The sequence below is a fragment of the Serinus canaria genome, chromosome 1 (genome assembly GCF_022539315.1).
Source record: "Serinus canaria isolate serCan28SL12 chromosome 1, serCan2020, whole genome shotgun sequence".
NCBI lineage: Eukaryota > Metazoa > Chordata > Aves > Passeriformes > Fringillidae > Serinus > Serinus canaria.
In genome coordinates, this window is record NC_066313.1 from 15902578 (window position 1) to 15925175 (window position 22598).

The window sequence follows — 22598 nt, forward strand, 5'->3', positions numbered from 1 at the left end:
TAGCTGAAAATAGACTGTCTTTTTTTTATTACCATTTGTATTTTTAATTGCAAATGGAATCAGACTACATTCTCCTACTGATAATGTAATTTAAGCAGTCAGTTATTCAGCATTGTGTTGAATCAATATTCTGCAAAATGCTAACTTCCATGCCAAGTTCATCCCCCTATCCCATCCCTAATATACTTGTTCCAAAAACCCCACTACATTTAATCCCAAAGTTTATAAAGCAGATAAAAATAGCTATTGCAGTGAAGTCTAGAGAATTACTTGCCCGCTTTTCTCTTGATATCTCTATGAAACCTCCTGCTGGTATAATATTTAAGACTTGAGTCCCTAAAGCAACGTTTTCCATATGACCTCAGACCTAAAGCTACCTATGTTGCGTCAAAACTGCTCAGACATGTTGATGCTGGCATCAGCTCAAGTTCTTTTAAAACACAGTTAAGATGTGCAATAAATAGAGAACAATGAAGTCACCACATGAGAAAAAATTTCAAAAGTTACCGATCAGAAAACCAGACCTTGCACAGAAACATGAGCAATCATTTCAAAGAGTGGCTGAGTGCCCTCCTCTCTCAGAGCCTGCTCAGCCATTACGCTCTTCAAAGTGCTGCATGTCACCCTTCAGCTCTGTCAATATGCTAAAGATCAAGGATGGAGATACAGGTTAATATATAACCCAAGAGAGGTGAATATATTTGAAATTCCGTCTGATCCTCATCAAAGGAAAGAATTCTTCACCCTTACTTCAGAGTGCAAGAAGTTACCAAATGCCCCTGAGGACGATGGCTGCCCTTCTGATATAAGGCCTTCCCCCCAACAACAAAAGCACCAGCTCCAGGTGGACTATATGGGTTCTCCATGGGATCTTCACCTTTCAATAGTGGCTCAGAACCAAGAATGTTACTATTGAAGAACAAGGGCGGAAGGGCTGAATCCCAAGATAAGCAGCAGAGCTGACCTCATCTGCTGTTCCCTAGGGCATTCCACTTAGGATTGCATGAAGTTCCTGAAACAGTATATGAAAAACAGACATTGAGGTTTCACTATTCATAGTCAGGAAGTAAACAACATTTAGCAGGAATTAAAACCACTTATTCGGAGAAATTTAAAACACAAATCATGCTGGGGTTAAAGCAGTACTTTAATCCAATGAGGGAGCACAGGAGGAACTGGCCACAGGAAAATCCACACTTGTAGTGCACGCACACACGTACACCTGTGAAGGTACGGAGAGAACTAGAGATGCAGGTATCCAATGTTCTTCAAGAAACACGGCCACTACATTAGAATGGTAAGAATTAGTTTGGTTCAGATCCATTCCCAGAGAAGTCAGCAGAAGATAAACAGCAACAAAAACCTCCAAAACAAACAACACATTTCAGTGAGCAGAAAATCAAACTCCTGATGAGCACTTCTGGAAGTCCTCATCCTATGAGCATGCTCTGCTGAGAGAAACCTGTGTGAGCTGTAAAACATTGCAGCTTTTGTCCACTTTGAGATCTGTCCCATGCAGATGAGTCTTATCTGAGTTTCCCCCTTACTGTGTGAAACAAATCTACTCTATAAAATATGCATTTAAATATTCTCTGATACTGAAGATTATCTAACATGTTGCACACATTCAAGGGAAACTAACTGGGAAATAAAAGGTTTGAGAAACATCAGCAATACTGAAAAAAAGCAGATGATACATATGATGGGCCCAGAATTTCACACCCATCGCTGCAGCAAGCCATATTATTTTACTCAAATCCTTTCACTTTTTTCCTACTGTGATGACCTTGAAGACAAGTATCTCTAGGCCTTATATCACAGGCATCTCAGCTGCCAGAGCTGCAGGATTAGGACCCACAGATGAAGGCAGCTGCCACTGTTCTCCATTCACATGGCTTGTGACAAGCTCATGTGGACTGCGCTGCAAACAATACAAGCCCTCTATTGGTCTATTGGTCCCCTGCCACCAAACTGGCCTTGGGATCAAGTTAAACTAGAACAACCATATCAGGAGAACATCACAGAACAACTATCCCAAGGAAAAGGCTTTTGCTTGGGTTAAACAGATTTACAGTGATCTCCCCTAAATATTTCTCCCCCCCTCCCCCCACAGTCCCCACCCCAGTACCCTGCAATTTGTTGCAAGCAGTTGAGGACTACTGAATACTCAGTACTCTGAGATCAACATTTTTGTGTTTTCGTCCCTTAGAGGCAAATCAACTACTAAGGAAGTACAATACTCAGTGCTTATATAATGCCAGCAACTCAAAGAGGTGCACATATTTTTTAATGTACTTACCAACTCCAATTCTAGAAAAATGGACATGCCTCTACTCAGCCTTTTACAACAGTTTTTGGCAAAAAAAAAATTGTTTTTTCCAGTACCAAAAAAATCATATCTTTTAGGACCTTAGAAAGATGAAGAAAAACAGCCTTTGGTCAATTGCATCTAATGCAGCCAAAGTTTCACACCCAGCTAATAAAAAAACATTCTCTTGGTGTAGCCAAGCTTTACTACACTGATATCTGGGTATTATCCTGGTGATGAATTAGGAAACACATAATTCATAAAAATCTGGAATTCTAGTCAAAAGCTGATAGGACACATGAATCTCAAGTGACAGGTACACCACAGACAGAGCACAGAGAGCATCTCGGTTTTGAGTCCACACATTAAAAACCATAAACATTTGCAGTGGGTTCTGCAAGAGAATAGACACATACTCTAGGGCATCCCAAGGCTAACTTGCTGCTCTGGCCCCTGGCTTTGTAATTCTACATATAACTGAAATAAACCCAGCTTGAAGCGCCATTGTGAAAACTCAAGGTACTCAAAAGTTGCTCCATTTACATGTTCTCATGTCCTAAGAGATGGGCAGAGAACACAACAAAAATATTAGGAATTGGGTTTTAGGAACTGTGATCTCACAGATGAGAACAGAACTATTTCAAATGAGGTCAATGAAATTATACCCACAGACATGAGATCACAACATGGCACTCAAAAAATACCTTCAATCATAAAATCCCCAGATGCAATGCCTGTGGCCAACATTTATATTAGCCACATGTGCATTATCCTGAAAGAAGGTTTTAATTATTTTTATAGTGAGATAATGGTCCCTTGATGATCCTAAAGTCTAGTAGCATGTAGCAATTAAATTTCATTATTGAGAAGACATTAGCAAACATCTGCTACTTTGAATCTATACAAGAATTAGCAATTTTTCCATTTCTTCACAATAGTGACTTTTGCACAAGACCATAAAAGCTACTAACAAACTACATACAGAAATTTGAGGAGAAAGCAGGGGAAAGTCTTCTCAGGGGCCAACTGCAAACTGGAAGTTTTACACTTTGCCAGTTGCAAGAAAAATGGGAAAGAAAACACTTCATTCTGTAATAAAGTATCAGCTAACACACTCAGCAGAAGGAAACACATTCATCACCAGCCAGATCTGACTTTCATTCAGTGAACTAAAAATACATCTAGAGAGGTTTGCTAATATGGTTGACCTCAAAATTTGGAACTTCCTTCCTTCCAGATGCAAAATAGCTCAAAAATATGCATTTTCAGGTAAGGGCCCCTCTACTGTCTATTCCCCACAGAAGTTAATCACCTACTGAACACAGACAGTGCTTGAAACTAAGGAAGCACTGTTATCCCCACGTATGGATAGAATATTGAGCAATTAGTCTCTTCTGAGTTTTCTAAGATACATTTTACAGACAATATGCTTTTTTACTACCATACATAGTTTAGAGGTGCAGTTGTTTGACTTACCAAATTAAAAAGATTAGCCAGCCTATTAGGACAAATAGCTCATTCCTGTGATGAGCTGATTTTACACAGCCAATGATGTACTGATTTTACACTGTCTGGGATGAAAAGTGCCAGCAGGATTCTCCATGCACAGGGACACTAAGGGATAGAACTCCAGCAGCTTTCCTTCTTGGGTGATCCTTAACATTAATCCAACATAACGTGCTTACAACGTTCCCAAGTACCCGTGGAAAATAATCTGGCAGATTATTCTCTGTTCTGTAGTTTTTCCTCCTAATAATTTACAGGTTTGGATTTTTTTATATAACTTCAGGATAGCTAGTGAGTGGTTCAATACTGCCCTCAGTTTTTGGCTATGTTTGTACATTCTAGTAAAAGGAATTACTCTAAAGTGGGCACATATTTTTAAATTAAAAGCAAATTAATGGTATTCTACCCTTGATTGTCTAAAGAATTCCTTCAGCTGTTTCGATGTATGTGGTGGTCTATACAAAACCATTTGGAATCAACAGTTTCATCCCAGACCCTACATTTTCCAAATGAGACTTCTTTTATTGGCATGGTGGTGAGGAATGTGGAGCTACAAATCATGCAGTCATTAGGAATAGCAGACATCTCAAAGACAAAATCTAAACAAATGGACTAAGCTTTTCTATAGCCACTGGCAAAGAAAGTGAGTACAATTATGTAGGAACAAAGCAACAGTACAGCTATTACTCAGTGCATAAACTCTGAGCAACTCAGTTTCATTATGCAATGTTTAATTCAGAGGAGTAAGACACTCTCCATCTGAAAACTTTAATCCAAACCAAATTAAAATCCTAGGGAAATGTAGGAAGCAGTTTAAAACACATTCTAAATAAAAACACAGGAAAATTTATGTTTGTCTTAAAAGAGACAAGGATGTATAGTTCAATGGGTTTTGTTTAACTGCTTAATTTTGAGGCCAAGACTCATTTGAATATTTATTTCATTCAAACTACAAATGAGGAAAAATATATTCACACAGTTTATAACAATCTTGTGTATAGTTAATGTTTAATTGTAACAGGGCTGCTTCACTCTACTTTTAACTTGCCCTTGGACTGCATCTTTTTAAGACACCCTTGCAGTAAAAAAAGATGGTGAAGTTTGCAGACTGACTTAAGATTACATGGAAAGAGGAGCTCATCACAGCTGGCTCACAGTAACACCCTCTGATCTCTTCTTGGCAACTGCTGTAGGGATCCACCACCTCTGTAAGCCATGAAGAAACAAGAGGTGGGGGTAAAAAGCCTACAGGTTAATGTGGTGGGTTTTTTCATCTTTCATTCAGAGGTGACAAAGAGACACAGCTCATTATGTCTAAGACAGGACACAGCTCTGACCTGCTTGTCACATAAAACCAATAAATTGCCTTCCTAAGGAAGTAGCACTAACCTAAATAAATTGTGGCCTGGAAACATCTTACATCACAATGTCAGGACTTTTAGGTCATGCAGGCAGGCTAGTGCATTCAGAGTCGGGTAGGCAAATGGCTCATTTATGTTTCTAAAATTCAAATTATGTGGTATTTCACAAACCTTTTCCTACTGAAACATCATAGTTGGTTCATCCAGTTAAAAGGCTGCAGGATGAAACTGTGATATTGTGAAGGAAACAAATTGCCATCCATTTGGTTAGGAGGGATGATGAAGACATGGGAGGAACACCCACAAAAGCAGTAAAGGAAGGTCTACCTTACCATATGTAATTGTACTGCTCTGCATTGCTGTGCAATCTAAAATAAAAATGGTTCTTGTTTTCTCCTTAGTCTCTCATCCTGCATCTGGCAACTCTTCCTATCCTTTGTGAATGATCCTGATTATTCACAGCTCTCCCACACCTCAACCTTATTAGCTCAGCTAGCCTACTGGGGGTCTTTATGGTGCCTTTGACTTAAATAGGAATTTTTCTGTTGGTGCAAAGAAATTCTGATCAAAGTCTTAAATAGTGCCAATTCATATGCTGATGGCTAAATACAACAATTGTGAAAAATGAGGCAATACAGCAGTTAGATCCATTACATGTTCTTGCAGTGACTAATAATTTCTTTTGTGTTTCAGAAGATTTTTAATAGCCAGCTGAAGCATGGGAAAATATTTAATGTGATTTTCCAAAGCACTGTATTTCTGAAGCTCTGCCAGTCATGTAGTAGACTGAACACAGCATTATGAAGTATTCTCACACGTAACCACAGGGACTCTATGACACAGGTCATTTAAAGTCTTGTGAGATTCATTTACAATTCTAGGTAAAGCACATTTCTGAAAGTATTTCACTGGCAACTCTCTGAAGTTGTGTTTCAAAAAAAGAAAGTGCAAATCTCACAGCCTCTAGCCCTGGCAATTCACGTCCTATAAAATATTTAAATTTTTTATCTTTTGCAGAATAGCTGGAATTCCATGCTCTTGCAAGGCAATTTTTATATTTTTTCCTTAAACAATAAAAATAACAAGAGCTGTTAGCAGGTTGGAAGAGGGTCAACCAAACTAATGTCATAGGCTTTTTATTTCCTTTCTTTCAAACTCCATGGGGAGTCTAATGATCAAAACTTAGCAAAGTGCGTAAGTATGTTGTGTAACAGGATTGTTAGATCTCTTGGCTTCAAACTAAAAAACTATAAACCAAAATTCCTATTATGGATATTTCTTGATGTTTGGTGGTCTGTTATGCATTCCCAATATGGATAGTAATTTTCATCCTCTTGCCATTAAAATTTCTGATTAAAAAGCATTGCTGCAATACTTCCATGACATTACTGTAATTTGGGAATTTTTCTTTTGAAAAGAATGTAACAGAATAATTGATGTGTCTATCAATTCCATTCTCTTAGTTAATGCCAAAAGTGGAAGGCAGGAATTATAACCCCTTGCTTGCTTTGGCTATCACATTGACAAAATGTCATAGAATCATGGAATCATTTAGGTTGGAAACAGCCTTTGTGTTGGACCCACTTGGAACATTTCCACAATGGCAGAAGCTCCATCTACTTCTGCCCACAGAGACCTGTCCAAATGGACAGCGCAGACTCACAACAAACATCTGAAATAAAGCTGGGTCTTCCTAGAAACATCTGAACCAACACGTCGCTGCTGATCCACAAGAAAAGGGAAAGCAGACAAATTTGAAGCATATTTTGTACTTATGCTTAAGCAATTCCTGGTTGAAGCTTAAAAAGCTGGTTTTGATCAATGAGGTTCTCTGTTTCTCTGTGCTAGGTTAAGGAATGCTTCGCCTTTCTTTGTCTGATGAGATGGCCTGAGACTTGTCCCCAGCAGAGCCAATCTTTCCAAAGCTTTCCTTATTAAAATGCTTAATCTCTTTGGAGGGGTTTTCTGTACAGTAACCCACTGCTGTGGATTACAACCAGTGAGCAGCAGGTTTTGAGCTTCACCAGTGTGATTAAGAAAGGAATCCAGCCTGAGTGCCATAAACACCATAAGCCAAATCTTAGTCACACAGAATTCAATGGCAAACTTCCTACTGATTTTGTGGAATTCAGAACTTACTTTCTAGTCACAGACACTTATCTCTTAAAAAACACAGAAGGAATCTGACATTAGACTTCCTCAATACATGTACTAATGTAAAGCTTTTTGCTACATTTTCACAAGAACCTAATGTTGAAACTTTTCTTCCAAAATTAGAATTTCCTTTGGTATTTCTTACACAGTATTCTACCTTCCTACTCTCTTGGTATTTTACAAGCAGATCTCAGCATCATAAAACAACACACCACATATAAACACACACCACATCAGATATGGCAAACTTTTCTGAAAGAAAGAGAATTCAGAAATTCTGTGGTCAGTTGAGTAGTTTTTCCTCTAAATAGCTATGTCAGTCTCCCAGTAATGTAAAGTAGCATTTTAGATCTTCAGGTATTACTGGAACATTATTTCTTAACTCCTCAGAGAAAATTCCCTGAAATCAAAATGACCAAAACAAGAAACTCAATCAGGAAATTAAATAAGTTCCTAAATTTCTGCACATGGCTGGACTTGCCTCAACAGGCCTTATATGCATCTGCAAAATATAAATGAAAGTTAATTAGAAAATTAATTAATTAGAAAAAAAAATTAAAATTAGTTAATTAGAAAAAGCATAACTGTAGATTTTATTGCATATTTTGAATAGTTATTTGCTCCCAAAATATGCTAATATTTAATTTAGATGTTTCTTTTTCCAGAAGAAAACAGAATTCTTTGATTTTGATTATTGCCCTGAAAACTGGGGTAATTTATTTCAAAGTCAGTCAAGCTGTGTCTGTTTTGTGGAGTGACACCTAACATCAACTGTACACTACAAACAAACCAACTGACTGCTACTGGGTTTATAATTTCTCATATTTTAACACACTGAAGGCAAAACACTTCAGGTGGAATATTAAAAAAGCAGAAGTCAACTTGCCCTAATCAGATGCACTGCATGATTTAATTTTGGTATTAGTCAGTGGTAAATTAAGGGCAGAATTGTTTCAAGTAAATGTTTAATTATGCAGGCAAACTGAGACAAGATGACCAGAAAAGACTAAAACATAAATCAAGCTAACCATGTATAAAAATAAGATAAAGAACACACATGCCATCCTTTGAAAAAACCCAAGTGGCCAGATTTCTGTAAGAAGCAGTGCTGGTTTGAAGGAGCAGTGGGCACTGTCATTAGATGAGTTTTTACTCGGCACTTACACCTTCCACAACCATTTGATGCACCAGAAGATGTTGGGAGCAGCTGGGGTTTTGCTAATCCAAAACCCACACAATCAGAGTTAAATGAGAGCTGACTGACATGACAAGGAGTTAACCCTTTAAATAGGATGTTGCAGGGCTCCTCCTCAAGGGACTTCTTGACAGCTATAAAAACAGTGTTCTAAATCCAGCTTCCATTGCTGGAACGAAAACAAATGCTGCTCCAGTTACCAAATGTAATGGCTTCAGTATCAATGTAAAAATAGGCTTCAAAATAACACTTTTCCAGAGGTCACAGATTCCAGGCAATCCATCATCAAAACCTTTCAAAAGTAGGAGCCAAATTTAACTTCAGCACCTGATAGGATAGTATTAAACCGACAGACTGGCACTAAAGGATTCTTACACAGGAGCTTACACAAAGCCCTCAAAAACATGTGTTATCATAAAACATACTTAGGCATCTCATGTGATCTCAGCAAGCAAGCATGGGTGAGTTCACCTCATATAGCACTAAAATCAATGCTGCAGATTTACTGCTTCCTTCTCCTAAAGTAATGATGAAAGCCATTCTTCTTCCATATTACCTCCTCCATTGAGCTCTTCAGGCTGTTGTGTTCTGCTAAAGACATAAAACTTCATAAAACTTGGCCATTTATTTGCACTAAAATATAGAAACTGATCCATCTTCTGCAGCTGCTAGCTTGTTCAAACCCCAATTTAGATTTTATCTGCCTCATCAGATTTCCCCTTTGGTGATACCTGAGTAATTAGTTCTATTTTCTCCACACAAGCCCGTTTTTAACATCTTTTTCCTAATTGAACTGGAACAAGTTTTTCAAATGGAGGAAAGTCAAGCTAGAAACTTGTTTTGGGGCAAGGGAACTGCTTTTAATTTTAACTTTTAAAAATGCATGATATATGGGTCATCCAAACGAGCAAGATTTTAAAATTCAGAGGAAAGTAACTGTGATTAACAGATGGTTTTACAAGAGCAGTGGTGAATAAAACCTAGCCACTAGGCAAATTCTAACAAGCCAATTTGACCAATGTAAAGGAAAAAGGTGATGGCATCCAGCTGCAAAATAAGCACCACTTTAAAAACGTTTTTTTAAAAAACAATCTTTGGAATTTATTGTCAGATTTTATTTGCATATTTTCCACTGAATTTTATGATAATGTCCATCATGAGACGAAAGTTGTCATGTTGTGTTACTGTTCCTCTTATCCAAGTATTTTGGACACTAATCACAGCATTATGAGGAATGATATCCAAAAAGTCACAGGGGCATGAGAAGGTTATTAAATGCCATCAGAGGAGAGTGAAAAGGCTTCAAGGAAGCACAACTGGATGTCACTGCTTGTCAATGCTCAAAAAAAGTCAATTTGGCCATATAATTTCCTTCACTGCCTATCCATACCACTAGCTCAAGCTCCTCCTGCTCCATACAAAGTCTAAAACCACACATGGCTACCAGTCTCTAAAAAATTTCACTTTGCATGTTCCTCATCTACTTGATTTTAGGTGGCTCTCAGTAGGAGAATAAGTGGAATAGGCCTGATCTGACAGTGCTGTCAGAAGAACTGAGGCTGCACAGCCCCATGCTCCCAGGTGCAACCAGCAACCAGAAAATGTGTTCTCAGTAGAGAACACACAGCCCCTCCTCAGCTGAACAGGAAGGGGTCTCCTAGTGAGAATATGTCTCTTTTATATGCATACATGTGTTCTTATTATGCATGTGAGTGTATATTTATACTCACATATTTACTTATTATATGTCCACACATATAACCAACACAGATTCCTTCAGCTGCTGGGCTCATAGTCTGCCCAGTAGCCATTTCTGGATCCCAGTGCTCCCAGCTACTGGCACCTGGACAAACAAGCCCATTCCAGCTGCTAGCACAGACTGTTACACATATATCCAGATATCTCCAAAAAGTGCTCACTGACTCATCCTGATGGGTTTCAGATCTGGACTCTGGGGCTGAGGCTCTCCTCAAACAGTCCTGGAAAGGACTCTACCTGGTGTCCCTTCCTTTGTATCTTCAGTCAGTTTTCTGCTTGTCTTTGTGTCCCTGTGCTCCTCTGGGCCTGCTGAGGTGGGACTGTGGTGGGCTGATGGCTCCAGGGGTGGCCTGGGAGGAGTCCACAGCAGGGTACCAGTTGGGATCCTGTCTGCCTTTGTGCTCACAAAATGTGGCAGATTGTCCCATTCTAGAGTGACCTGGTAACCGAAATGCCCTGCCCCACCTCCAGATTTTTTTTCCTTTTCAACTAATTTATTTTTCTGTAATTGGTGAACATCTGCGCTTCCTGCTGAGCATTTGGTGTAATTTAGAGGAAGAATGAAAGGCATCCGTACTGGAAGCACAAAGAGAGGCACTTCATTTCAGACAAAACAATCCTCACAGAGAGCATGAAAATAAACTCCAAACAAATGCAAAGGTGAATTTTCCAAATGCCAGTCCCTCTCACTTTAGGAGATGCATTGAGCATTTGTCTGTGGTTTTTTAAAACTTTTATTTTACTGTCAGGCAAAGAACTCCATAAACCTCATTCAACACTCACCCTAACTGTGGATACCTTCAGGCTGGCCTCACCCAGAGCTCCCAAGCTGGCTTTGCCACACAGGATGCTTTCAGCTGGTCCAGCACATCCCCTTGGGAGGAGAGGAGGAGTGGTGGCCAGCACAGCAGACAGGCAGGCAGAGCTGGGCTGGCTGACCACAGTCCTGCCAAGAGGTATTTTAGCTTGGTGACCAAGCACTGCAGGCAGCACTGCACTTGTGGGGAGTTGCTAAGTATTTCAACCAATTCTTTCCAAGCATGGGGAAAATTACTGCTGCTTATGTAATCTGTCTTTTGCCAAATGGGAATCTGGGAGCTCAGCTGAGCTGACGTTAGCATTTAAGTTAAGGAGCCAAAACATTTTTCACTCTGATGCTCTTTTGGTTTCCACCATTGACTACAGATTCTGCTAAAAAGTTACATCACAGTCCTAAATGTCAACTACAGCATTAGGATCAAGCAAGGTGTTTTGCTGAGGTACAGTTTGGAAGGCAAATTTTGGGAATACAGGGACATCAGGCCCTACACAGCAAAAGCAGCAGCAGCATTGAAGTGTGTAAGCCCCACAGGGCCCAGGTACTGTGTGGCACTTGGTTATCCCATGTGACAGTGGCTCCTGGAAAGACACAGCCCCAAGTGTCTTCAGACAACCTTCTCACCTTGTTTCTTAAATTGAAAACTTATTCAACCTCTTAATTACCAGCACATAATTGCATTGATTTACACTCACAGTCTGTTTGTAACATATCCCTTGAAGAAACTGATTTCATAGTTTTTATACCACTTAACATAAATATCATGGAAAGAAGATGTATATGCCAAGAAAAGAAAACAGAGATAATTAAGAAGGATGTCTCTCAACCAGAACAGCATACTGATTAATTGAAAGCCTGTTTCATAATTTGTCAGGAAATGGCAGTAATGAGTATCAATGTCAAAATAATAAGCATAAAATAAATACAGAAAACCAACTGAAGGAAGACTGTTATGGAAGTCTTACAGCAGTAATAAACCCCAAATCCTGGAAAACCTTAAATGGCTCAAGACCACATGTTCTTAACAGGTATAAAAACTGGCTTATAAACTGCATATGAATTAAGAACAAAGCAATGGTAATACTCTTCTGATTACATCGGTGATGAGAAATGGTTCATCCAAAAAGAGGATGCCAACCCACCTGCCGCTCCTGTAACTTGAGTTTGGGTCAATTTTTACTCTCAGTCAAGTTTCTGCTAGCTTGAATGAGAGTTGATCATATTGATGCTCAGAAAACCAATGTCTCAAGTTTAGAAACTTAACTCTTGTATATGTACACAGGAAAAACAGTCTCTTCTGCTCATCTCATGGAACCTTAAAAGAAAACCAGCCATGAGGGCATATTGGCACAAACAGGTGTGACAGAAATCACGAGCTCCCTCTTCTGTAAATACCTTTGGTTGGCAAAGCATTTCTTTGCCCTTTTATCTACTAAGGGATGACTTCAGCAAGGAAACAGCTGAAAGCAGCAATATTGTTTTTAATTCAACAGCCCCTAAACATGGTCCAACAAGAAGCAAATTCAACTAAACAGACAGGTGGGTGTTTTATGTATCCCTCTTCCCTAATTAAATTTCAAATCCCTTGTGGAAAGGATATATAAGTGGTGCCACCCCCAAAACAGCCTTTGACTGTGTCACTGCTGTAACTGAAAGGGTTGAATTTTTGTTATTCTCAAACCCAGCATCCTGTGACAGCAGAAAATGCTTTTACAATTTTCTTACATGCACTGCTAATAAACTTGATCAACAGGTCTACCACTCTCTCATGACTCAGCATCAGTCAAGTTTGTTTTGGTAGCTATGGGCTTCTTCCCTTTCACTATTTCCTCCAAAGCTGGTCCGTATTTTCAGCTATTTTAAAGACAAAACAGGTTTGCTTTACTTGATCTAGCTAACCACAACACAGCAACATAAAAATTCTGTCTTTCTTCAGTACTATACTCCAGCTGCATGCCACACGTAGGGGTAAGAGCAGGAGAGCCTTGTGACACTTGCAGGCACCTCAGTGCAGTTGCCTGTGTGACAAATAGAGCCATGGCAGTCAGTTGAGCTGATTCTCAGTGAGCCAACGACAGGTGTCATCAAAGTAACAGGAACCCGCAGCAGGGAAAAACCGCGGCTCAGCGCCAGGGTCAGCATCTCAGGCTTGACTCATTTCTGGTTATGCCAACACACTTCAGATTGTCACATTTACTTTGAAAACCCCACAGGCTCCATTAAAATTATTTCTGTAATAGCAGTAAGTAAAAGCTGGAGTACACTGAGATTTGATTCCAATCAGTGTGATGACAATCTCACTAAAAAAACAGAAAACATGAGGAAAACAAAGGAGAGATGGCTGATCTTGGCTATGGCTGCCACTGCTGTGGCTTTGCTGCACTTTATTCTAAGTAAAGCTACATTTTTAAACACTGACAGAGCTCAGTAAAATTTAGTAGCTATAACTTACAGTTAATCTTGGTTAGATTCTCCATCACCTGAAGTCCTTAAATCAGTTTTGGGTACCTCTCCAGAAGATAAGCTGTAACTCAGCCAAGTTTATTGAGCGGTATAAAAACTACTAGATTAGGCTCTCTGCTTTGTGTTTATGTAAGATTGCAACCATGACATAATGTCTCTAACCTTAAGTATCCACTAGGCTATAGAATATCCAAAGTTCAAAGGCTGGATGTGGGAGCTATTGACCCTAGTGCACCAAAGGTGGGCACGTAAAACATCACATGACAAACAAGAAAAAAACCAGTGCAGTAACTCCAACACTGGCAACTTTGGCAAAGTATGGAAAATTACTGCAGACAGTAATGCCGCAAATACAGCGCTGAAAATAAAATTCACATCTTATAACAAGACAAACAACTACAGAACATATCTGTCTTACCAGTGCCATGGCAACTGTAAAATAAAACACACACACTGACCTGAAATAGTAGCAACTTCTTCCCGTTAAGAATATTGCTTATAAGGGAACAAGCAAGAGCCGACTGACCACATATCCATAAAAGCTGGGAATGTTTTCTGTTTCCAGAAAGTGTTTCAATGCCTTTACTATTTTTACCAAAATAAAAAGAAACCAAAACAACAACAAAAAAAATTAAGAAAGAAAAAAAAGAAAAAGTGGGTTTGTCCCTGATTTTACAGTCCCCAAGTACATGAAGCTAACAAGGTGAACATATGCACTTCAGGGACTTTCCATAATCCAAACCGTCCAGTTTCCACCTCGCTTAGAATGTGCTGATAAAAACAAACTCCCTTAACCAGACCCTGATCCCACAGGCTGACCTAACCTTTACACACAAGCATCCCACTCTTTTGTCTCACCAAAAGACAATGACCTGCTCACACAAGTAGGCTGACAAAGTAAAATAGGAACAGCTGCATCTGCCCAGCCAGGGATTAACAGGCATTTCAGCCCTGTCTGTCCACTGAACAGCTTTCACATTACTAAGATTCACCACTTTAATGCCATTCACTCCAGTGAATTTTTAAGAAATGCTATACACAACTGGAAAGACCTGTAAGAAAAGTTGTACCAGGTTGATTGGAGACTCCTTCCTAAAGAAAATCGTGCACAGGATGTTTCACAACTGTATATCAGATATTGTTCCTTATCCTTGCTGGCGGATTTCAAAAGAGAGAGAAGTCCTGAAAACAGCAAACTCCTAAAAATCTGGTAAAAAAATCAACGCAGAGAAAAGAGACTACAATCAGAGCGTGTCAGGAAAAAGCCCCCAGATCTGAACTGTGCCATTGTCTGTCTTATTTGGTGGTACAGCACCAAAACAGCTTCTGAGTGGATGTAGCTATTGCCCAGTGTAGTATTCAATAAGGAGAACAGTTTGGAGTTGGAGGTATCCAAGCAGAAGAGGATACAAATGTGGTCATTATCCTATTTTCAAGTCTCAAACAGTTTGCATTTGCTTGTTTAACCATAATATATTTTTCTATTAGCAAATGACTATGTATGTACGTTCACAAGTTCTCCACATCTGAGCAAAAATTCAAAGCAGAATCTCCTGCTTACACTAAAGTATCAATTACCATCTCCTACAATAAATATAACTGTAACAGAAATAATCTTACACACTGCACTGGACATTTAAATATTGTCTAGCAAGCAAAAAAAAAGAGCTAATACATATACTCACTTATACCCCTCCACGTCTTCACTCTGACTAACACAGAAGTCTGCAGAAGTCTGATTTACAAGTACTTCATAAATTTGTGAAAAGTAACATGGAAACTGTTCTGCAGCTCAGTGACCTATTGGAACCAACTCAACACAAATGCTGTGCAAACAGTCCTTCCCAGTAACACAAGCCTGTGAGCCACCAAATGGGAAGGGAAAACAGCAAAACAACAGGCATGTTTTTGCATTAAATATCCAGTAACAGTTTGAACTGCTATTCTCTACCCTGTTCCCTGACTTTCTAAGAGCTCCCATTTAAACACCTAGAATAACTTCTCATGAACTACTTAATCCAGTTCCCCAACCTGAAAGTCCTAACAGCTGCTGCTGTTTGAAGCATCCAGAACATTACTTGCATATACTTTGTAAAAATGGCATTTGCTAGTAAAAGCAAAGCTTTTAAAGCTTAGGGGAAATAGCCTTGGGGTTTTCCCCTTCTGAGAGCTTAAAGTTTTATGAGTGAACCTAAAGGACTGCCAGACTTCTAAAGTGACAACACATTACAAAAAAATTTCCTATGTGTTTTGCAAATTTGAAGTCAGCCACATTTCACTACTGACATAAAGGTTTTTAATATCAGCTCTAATGAAATATAATTCTCCAATGACATAACTGTGAAGTACAGCATTTTAATTTCACTAGCTGGCAGAGAGGTTTTGGCCTTATTATTATTATTATTTCTTATGTAGAGCCAAAAGTGTTCTAGGCCCTGCACAGACATGCCTGAAGACAAAACCTTTTCCTTGTATCTGCTGTAAACACAGAGACTGCAGCATATTCAGCTTTACAGAACAGGTCACACATTTTCACATGACTGCTATGGCCAAGTCATATGGTTGGACACAGGAATAAGACAAAAATGTAAGAAATAGTTTGCCTTCATTTTCTCTACGGTTTCACTTTCACTAAATCTCTTCGGGGTAGGATTGGATAGTTTGGTTTGGGAGAATGTCACTGTTAATTGGGAAAAATCCTATAGTAAATGAAGAAATTCCAGCCATCATCATAAAAGCCTGAGGGGAGGGGGCACAAGCTGAGGGTTAAAATGATAGTCTTATTTTTAAATCTGGTTCTTCCTGAGGTCACAATTCCTCTGCTGGATAAGAGAGGTTTTTATTTTAGAACTGATACGTGCTCAGCTCACAACAGTTTAACCACACACCAATAAAAATTAAAATGCTCCCATCTGCAAATGACTGAACTGAGAAAAGCTCTGCCTTCCCTAGACTCTGAACACCCAAGAAAGAAACAGGGATGACAGAAAAAGCTACACTTATCCCATCAGGGCCTACACTCCCTGATGAATGAGATAAAAACCAAGCATGGAAGACAGCAAGTCAGAAAGAGAGATTTGCCTACTCCAAAGCTTCTGAATAGTTGGTAGGAGCATCTGACATGGCCACTTTGTTCTGAATTTGCTGTGGGAACAAGCAACAACAATAACAATGCTGTACTCCCTCCTTCACCTCCTCAATGTTCACCTTATCTGTTACCTGGGACAGAAATTGCCCCCGTTTGGCTGTTGACTGCATGCTGTGCTTTGGGACCAAGCAGTGACCCTGGTATCACCAAGTGCTAGGGGATACTGACACTCCAGGGACACCTCCACACACAGATCCAGCTCCAGCTTCAGAAAGAATCTGAAAGAGGTATCTCATGGCACAGTTCACAGTAACAAGTCTAGGCCTGACCTGCTAAAACACACAGAAGGGATAAGCCATACTGACAGGTACAAAGGGGACGCCTCTGCTGCGGCAACATCTCTTAGTGGCTGTCATGAGGGGAAGGTGACAGGACACAGTCTCTTTGCCACAGGGCTGATGCACACTCAACTTGAAAAAGAATAAGAATTCAGTACATTAAATTGAAAGGTGAAGAGAAAAGTCTCCAAAAACATGCCAAAGGGCACATGGCTGGTGAGAGTTAACAATAAGTTTCATTTGTGGGGGTCATTTGCCAGCTTCTTGTATAAGTCTTGAGATAACACCTTGTTGGATTCATAAAACACAAATGCACTAGATCAGCAGCAATTTCCCCTTTGGACTGGACTCTAACCAGGGTATCTTGATACCCTTGCCCTCCTTTTGCATCTTTCTGAAATCCCAAAGCACATTTTAATGGGGGTTTGCAGACCCTGAACTGCAGCCTGAACATGGTTTGAACTCTCAGTGAAACACTGAAAGCTGCACATAATTTCTGTTTGGGGCTACAGCAGACGCTGAAAAGAAATCATGTCTGATTTCTCTACTTTGGGGGGCAAGTGAGGAGAACAGTCCACATAATGCATTATGGTGCAGCTTGCAGTGGTGGTGGCTGTCTCTTTTGGTGCTGCAGCTCATTTCTGTAAAGACAGCTATGCAGGATGAAGTAAGTGTTATCCTTCAGGTTCTCTTGACTGCTGGCAAACATTACACTGGTCTCCAACGCTGATGGAACACAGAAGAGAAAACACAGAGCACGACTTCCCTAAAACGGGCAAAAACTTTGGTCCTCTCTGGAGGACACTTGGGAAGAGGCAGAGGATAAATGGGGTCAGAACAGCCTTTCCCAGCTCCATGCAACCAAGCACAAATCAACAGTGACAGAGATGTTACCTCTGAGGGGCTGTATGAAGCTTGCAGCAGACAACAGCACAGGAGAGGAAAAACTGCAATGTATACCTGCTCTCCACAGCCAAGAGATCAGAGTCAGGACTAACACACTTGCTGGAAGCTTTGATTCTCTCCCTTCTCAGAAGGGAGAGAATCAAGACCGTGGAAGGGTGGCAGGATTTGTCCCACTGTAAATGCTGGCATTTATAATGGAGAACAAAGTGTCACCAGCTGCCTGTGGCAGACACTCACGGTTTGCTTTTCACAATGTCATGTAATGATGCTTTGTACTAAGATTTCATACAGTAGTATTTCTTTAAGTAATTAAGTAATTCTTTAAGTAGTAGTAATTTAAGCAATTACATTTTCTGCTACTAGGAAATGGTCTCCTTTGACCATACCGAATAAGATATTGTCCCACCAATCATTTTGCCATAATCAGGTACCAATGTTTGTTTTAAGGCACTGCCATTTCTTAAGAGCTCTTACCTCTTTATTAAAGGACAATGAAAGCCTAAAACCAACAGAATACTCTTCTCCAAAGACAACATCCCTTTCCTCAAGCACTGAAGCAATAAATGGCATAGGAAGGAGAAAAAAACCCCATTAAATTATTACAAAAACTATCTAAAGCCTCTGTCTATGAACTCAAAAAATGCTATTTTTCACACAGTTCTAGAGTCCTAATATGTAAAGTTACACTAAAGCAGTATTAAATCCTCTACATCTTCCACCCACTCAAACAAAGCAGCCCCCTCCTATCCCTCCAGAGCTTCCAGCCTCAAATATCCTGGCGTAAAATGATCAGACAAAATAGGTGACTTATGTTTTTATTGGTTCCTCCAGACTATGACGACATTTCCTAAAACACTGAGCCAGGAAACTATTAATGTCTCTGAAAAAGTGGAAAGGGTCAGGCTATTTTAAAGGATGTGTTTGCTAAGAGGCCTTTGTTATAGATGTATAGGCCACTTAATATTTGATTAATAATAACAAAAGTATTTAGCATTCCCGTAACATTTCTAGCTCGAAGGTATATTGTGAACATATTTGTTACATTGTGTTACAAATATGTTTTTGTTTCTCTTGTGTTATTAAAGCATTACCCCTTTTCACCTCTCTCAGAAATAAAATAAACAGGTTAATAAGCTTGCCTAAGATTTTGTAAAGTATCCATTCCAAGATCAGAATTACCCACAGATCCACATGTGCTCCTAATCTCAGGCTTTTATTGGAGAGAGAAATTAAAATGGTCTGAGTTCATCACCATTATACTAATGAAAGACCTGGAAGATTTTCTAGATTTATCTCAGCTGTGTTGGCCTGCATTTGGCAGCACAAGTCAGGTCAGGCACTTGCAGGTGGGGTCAGAGATTCTTTTAAAAAGCTCTGTGTGTGTTATATATAAGCACTAAACCAGAGATACCAGTACTCTAACAGGAGCACAGCACAATGCATGCAGGACAGAGAGATCCCGCAGAGACTCCTCAAAACTTTCTCATTTTCTAGCACATTCTACATGTATATGGCTCTTCATCTTGGCTGCTTTGTCAGCAGGTGTGAGAAATATCAAGGGGCACACAACTGACTTGCACAAAAGCCTTAGAAGTAAAGATGCTCCAAAGACATCACCACTTCTTTCGTGGCCACACAATCTCACCTACAAACCCAGTTCTGATCCTGGCTGCACAAGGATCAGGATGACCTGGCTGCACAATGACCTTCATGTGTGAAGGTCAGCTCCCTAATGCAGGAGTGCAAAGCAGATAACACCATGTGTTTCACACAGGAGAGCACTGAGGCATCCTAAAAGAAGTACAAATCACTCTGTTTTTACTGACTAACGAACTTCACTCTTCTGCCACGTCTCAAACAATCACAGCGGGGTGAGATGACAAACGCTGCAGGTAAAAATCCCATTATTTCACAGTGCCACCTCCTGGGCAAGCAAGACTGGAAAAACACTCATGTGTCCCTTCTCTACTGCAGCATCCAACATTTCAGTGTCACCTCCCAAGCTCTGGCAGGCCAGGAATTACCTCTGTTCTCAGAAGGCAGGCCATGAATACATGCAAAGAAGAGCAGGTTGTTTATAGCTCTCCCCATGAAACGTGAACTGCAGCAATCCCACTCTTGAGTGAGGCTGTATCTGCACAGGCAAGCACCACACAAACCCACAGGATTAAGTTCACTCTGGGTTGCTGGCTAATCACAAATTAGCAATCAGGGCTTCCTTTCAACATCCAAACAGGAAATGGGAGTGGAGGAAGTGAAAGCTTAATAATTTCTTGCATGTTAACAAGTTACATGAGCCACTCCAATAAAAAGGCTTTGCTAAGTGAACTTAAACCCTGCTCACAGCCTGTCCCAAAATGGCAAGCATTTATCTTTAAAACCAAGCTGTCATTTTGGAAAGACAACGGATATAGACATTTAAATCAGCATAATTTAATTTCCAGGATAAGAGGACATCAAGCAGTGATCTGAACTGGAGGATCCTACTTTATTGTAATCACCCCAAACCAAACCCAAGGTGGTAATCTTGGCATCTCTCTTGAAATTTAGTGAGAAAATAGGATTAGAAGGGAAACATTTTACTTATCACAAACCATTAAGTCCATAATGACCTCTGACAAAGGAGCAAGAAAATCAGCCCTAATGTTAACTCAATTTCTTTCCACTATCGTTTAGGGGTACTGTACACTTTGGCTGTGCACACCCCACAATATTTACTTGGCCACACACAGTTAAGTGTCAGAAAAGCTGGGAAATAAAGTCTCTGTAAGACACTGAAAACCCTAAAATGCCTAAAGGAGCACAGGACTTTCAGGCCTCCATGTCAAGCACAGCAAGGAACATCTCTCCATCTTTAGGTTACAAGAGATCACAGCCCCTGGCAACTGGGAAGAGCCTGGCCCAAAACACACTCCTAATTTGGTACTATCTTCACAGCAGGAGGAGGAAAAACAATTTTGTGCAACTGTTGAGCAATTCTCAAGAGTTCAAGACAGATGAAAGGCCAGTTTCTTGGTTGCCTGAAGATATTAAGACAGATTAGGGACAAAAGTAAGATGACTTAAATGGGTGGATGTAGACTGAAGTTTCGAGGGAACAAAACTGCAAGGTAGAACACCTTGTTTATTCTGGATGTACCAAATAAAAAAGAAAAATCTCTTGGAAGAACTCTGCAATATAGAAAGAGATGATTTCAGTGGGCTGTATGAAGAACAGAACAGAAGCAAAGGAATTTGGAAAAGAAACCCTGCTGTCAATATAACCACTACACAATCTTATTATCTCCAGAGATGCAAGCAAGAAAAGACATATAACATAGATAGTTACCATGGCCCACAATAAACTAGCTACAATAAATAAGGAGCTAAAACTGCGTGGGTGCACACACTCCACTGCATGATGGAGTGTGAATGTAAGTTTTTTCCCTACTTTCAGCAGCAGAGACATGGGCACTCCTAGTTCTAAGGCAGCATTTACCATGAAGTGTTGCCAGCCATAAGCCACCTCAATGTACTTGTTACACTGTGCACATAGCTGGGAATGCAGACCTTGCTGTGGACTCTCATATTGTTCTGAGCAATAAAAAAGAGGGAAAAGTCTGTTGTACATGAACATCTGAATTTCCATCCTGGACCCTTCAGACTGCTTTCACAGTCGGCATTCCCTGTTTCCAAGGTGACAGGAGGCAGAGCAGATATTTAATTAGCCCTGGTTTTAGACCGCCCATTTACAAAACTCTCCAGAAGAGTTTTGAAAGCTGAAAAGCAAGGAGTCTGTAAGACTGCTGGGTTTGGTGGTGGGGTTTTTGTTTTGTAAGACATAATCATTGGTAGGTTTACATCTGTCACTGGCAACACTGATAACTTCTACAGTACTCGCATTGTGACCTGGCACTCCAATACTTGCGGTATCACCTGTGTCCAAGAATTAATTTCTGCAGTGTCACTAACTAACTACTTCTTTTTTAGGATGTTTGCATCCAGGGCAGCAATGCCACTTCCTACTACGTGAATAAGACCATGAGGACTTTGCAGGACTGCCATCTGCGCCATTGCCAAAATGACGGCAACTGCCAGAACATTCAGGTTTCCAGCCTGTGATGCTCCAGCAGGTTAGCTGATGTTCATTTAACTTCTGTAGTACCAAATGGTTTTCCTTAAGCCAGACACTTCCAATTTTCCTTCTCTCTGCTTCCAGTGAGAGAGGTAAGAGTTTCCAGACAAGGTTTCTTTGGTAAGGAGAACTGATGAACTCATACCTGTTTAACAGCTGTCAATCAACAATCCACTGTCAAAAAATGGAGGAGGAATGTGCTTGACAATGTGAGAGACAAACTATGATCTGTGTCCTCCTTGTTCTACATTCATGTAAAATCCAAGGCTCACATGTGCCATTCACTTGAGTGTCTAAAGGAAGGTGTACTTATGACCAGTTTCTCTGGATCAGACACCAGGTAGCTGTTAAATAATATTAAGAATGATTTCACCATGAGATGCTTGTACTGGATCTCACCCAAAACCTTTATATATTACATATACTACTGTTTTGCTGCAAATGTAGTCTCAAAGCAAAGTAAGAACTTTGATGAATATATGCATGAGATCATCCAGAGGAAGAGACTGCATGTTTACAGAGGTGTGGAAAAACTTGACAAAACAGATTATCTTTTTCAGTCTGTATTCCAAAAAAAAGGTTTTCTTGGAT

General features: G+C 39.9%; 2 protein-coding genes across 4 annotated transcripts in view; one reads left to right on the forward strand and one right to left on the reverse strand.

The window, feature by feature from the left end:
- CMSS1 (cms1 ribosomal small subunit homolog) overlaps window positions 1–22598 on the reverse strand; it is a 220513-nt gene that overhangs the window by 51057 nt on the left and 146858 nt on the right. Inside the window, exon 1 of one of the 3 annotated variants that reach the window (XM_030234379.2) lies at window positions 525–605. The exons of the other annotated variants lie outside the window; for them this stretch is intronic. Coding sequence (XP_030090239.2) covers window positions 525–597 — 73 coding nt within the window. The 5' untranslated portion in view covers window positions 598–605. Of the gene's footprint in view, window positions 1–524; window positions 606–22598 lie in introns of those variants that run through there. 3 annotated transcript variants of the gene reach the window in all.
- The window catches only part of FILIP1L (filamin A interacting protein 1 like), a 129286-nt gene continuing 128550 nt past the window's right edge, over window positions 21863–22598 (forward strand). Inside the window, exon 1 of the mRNA XM_030234381.2 lies at window positions 21863–22005. The gene's annotated coding sequence lies outside the window, so the exon portion shown is untranslated. The remainder of the gene's footprint in view (window positions 22006–22598) is intronic.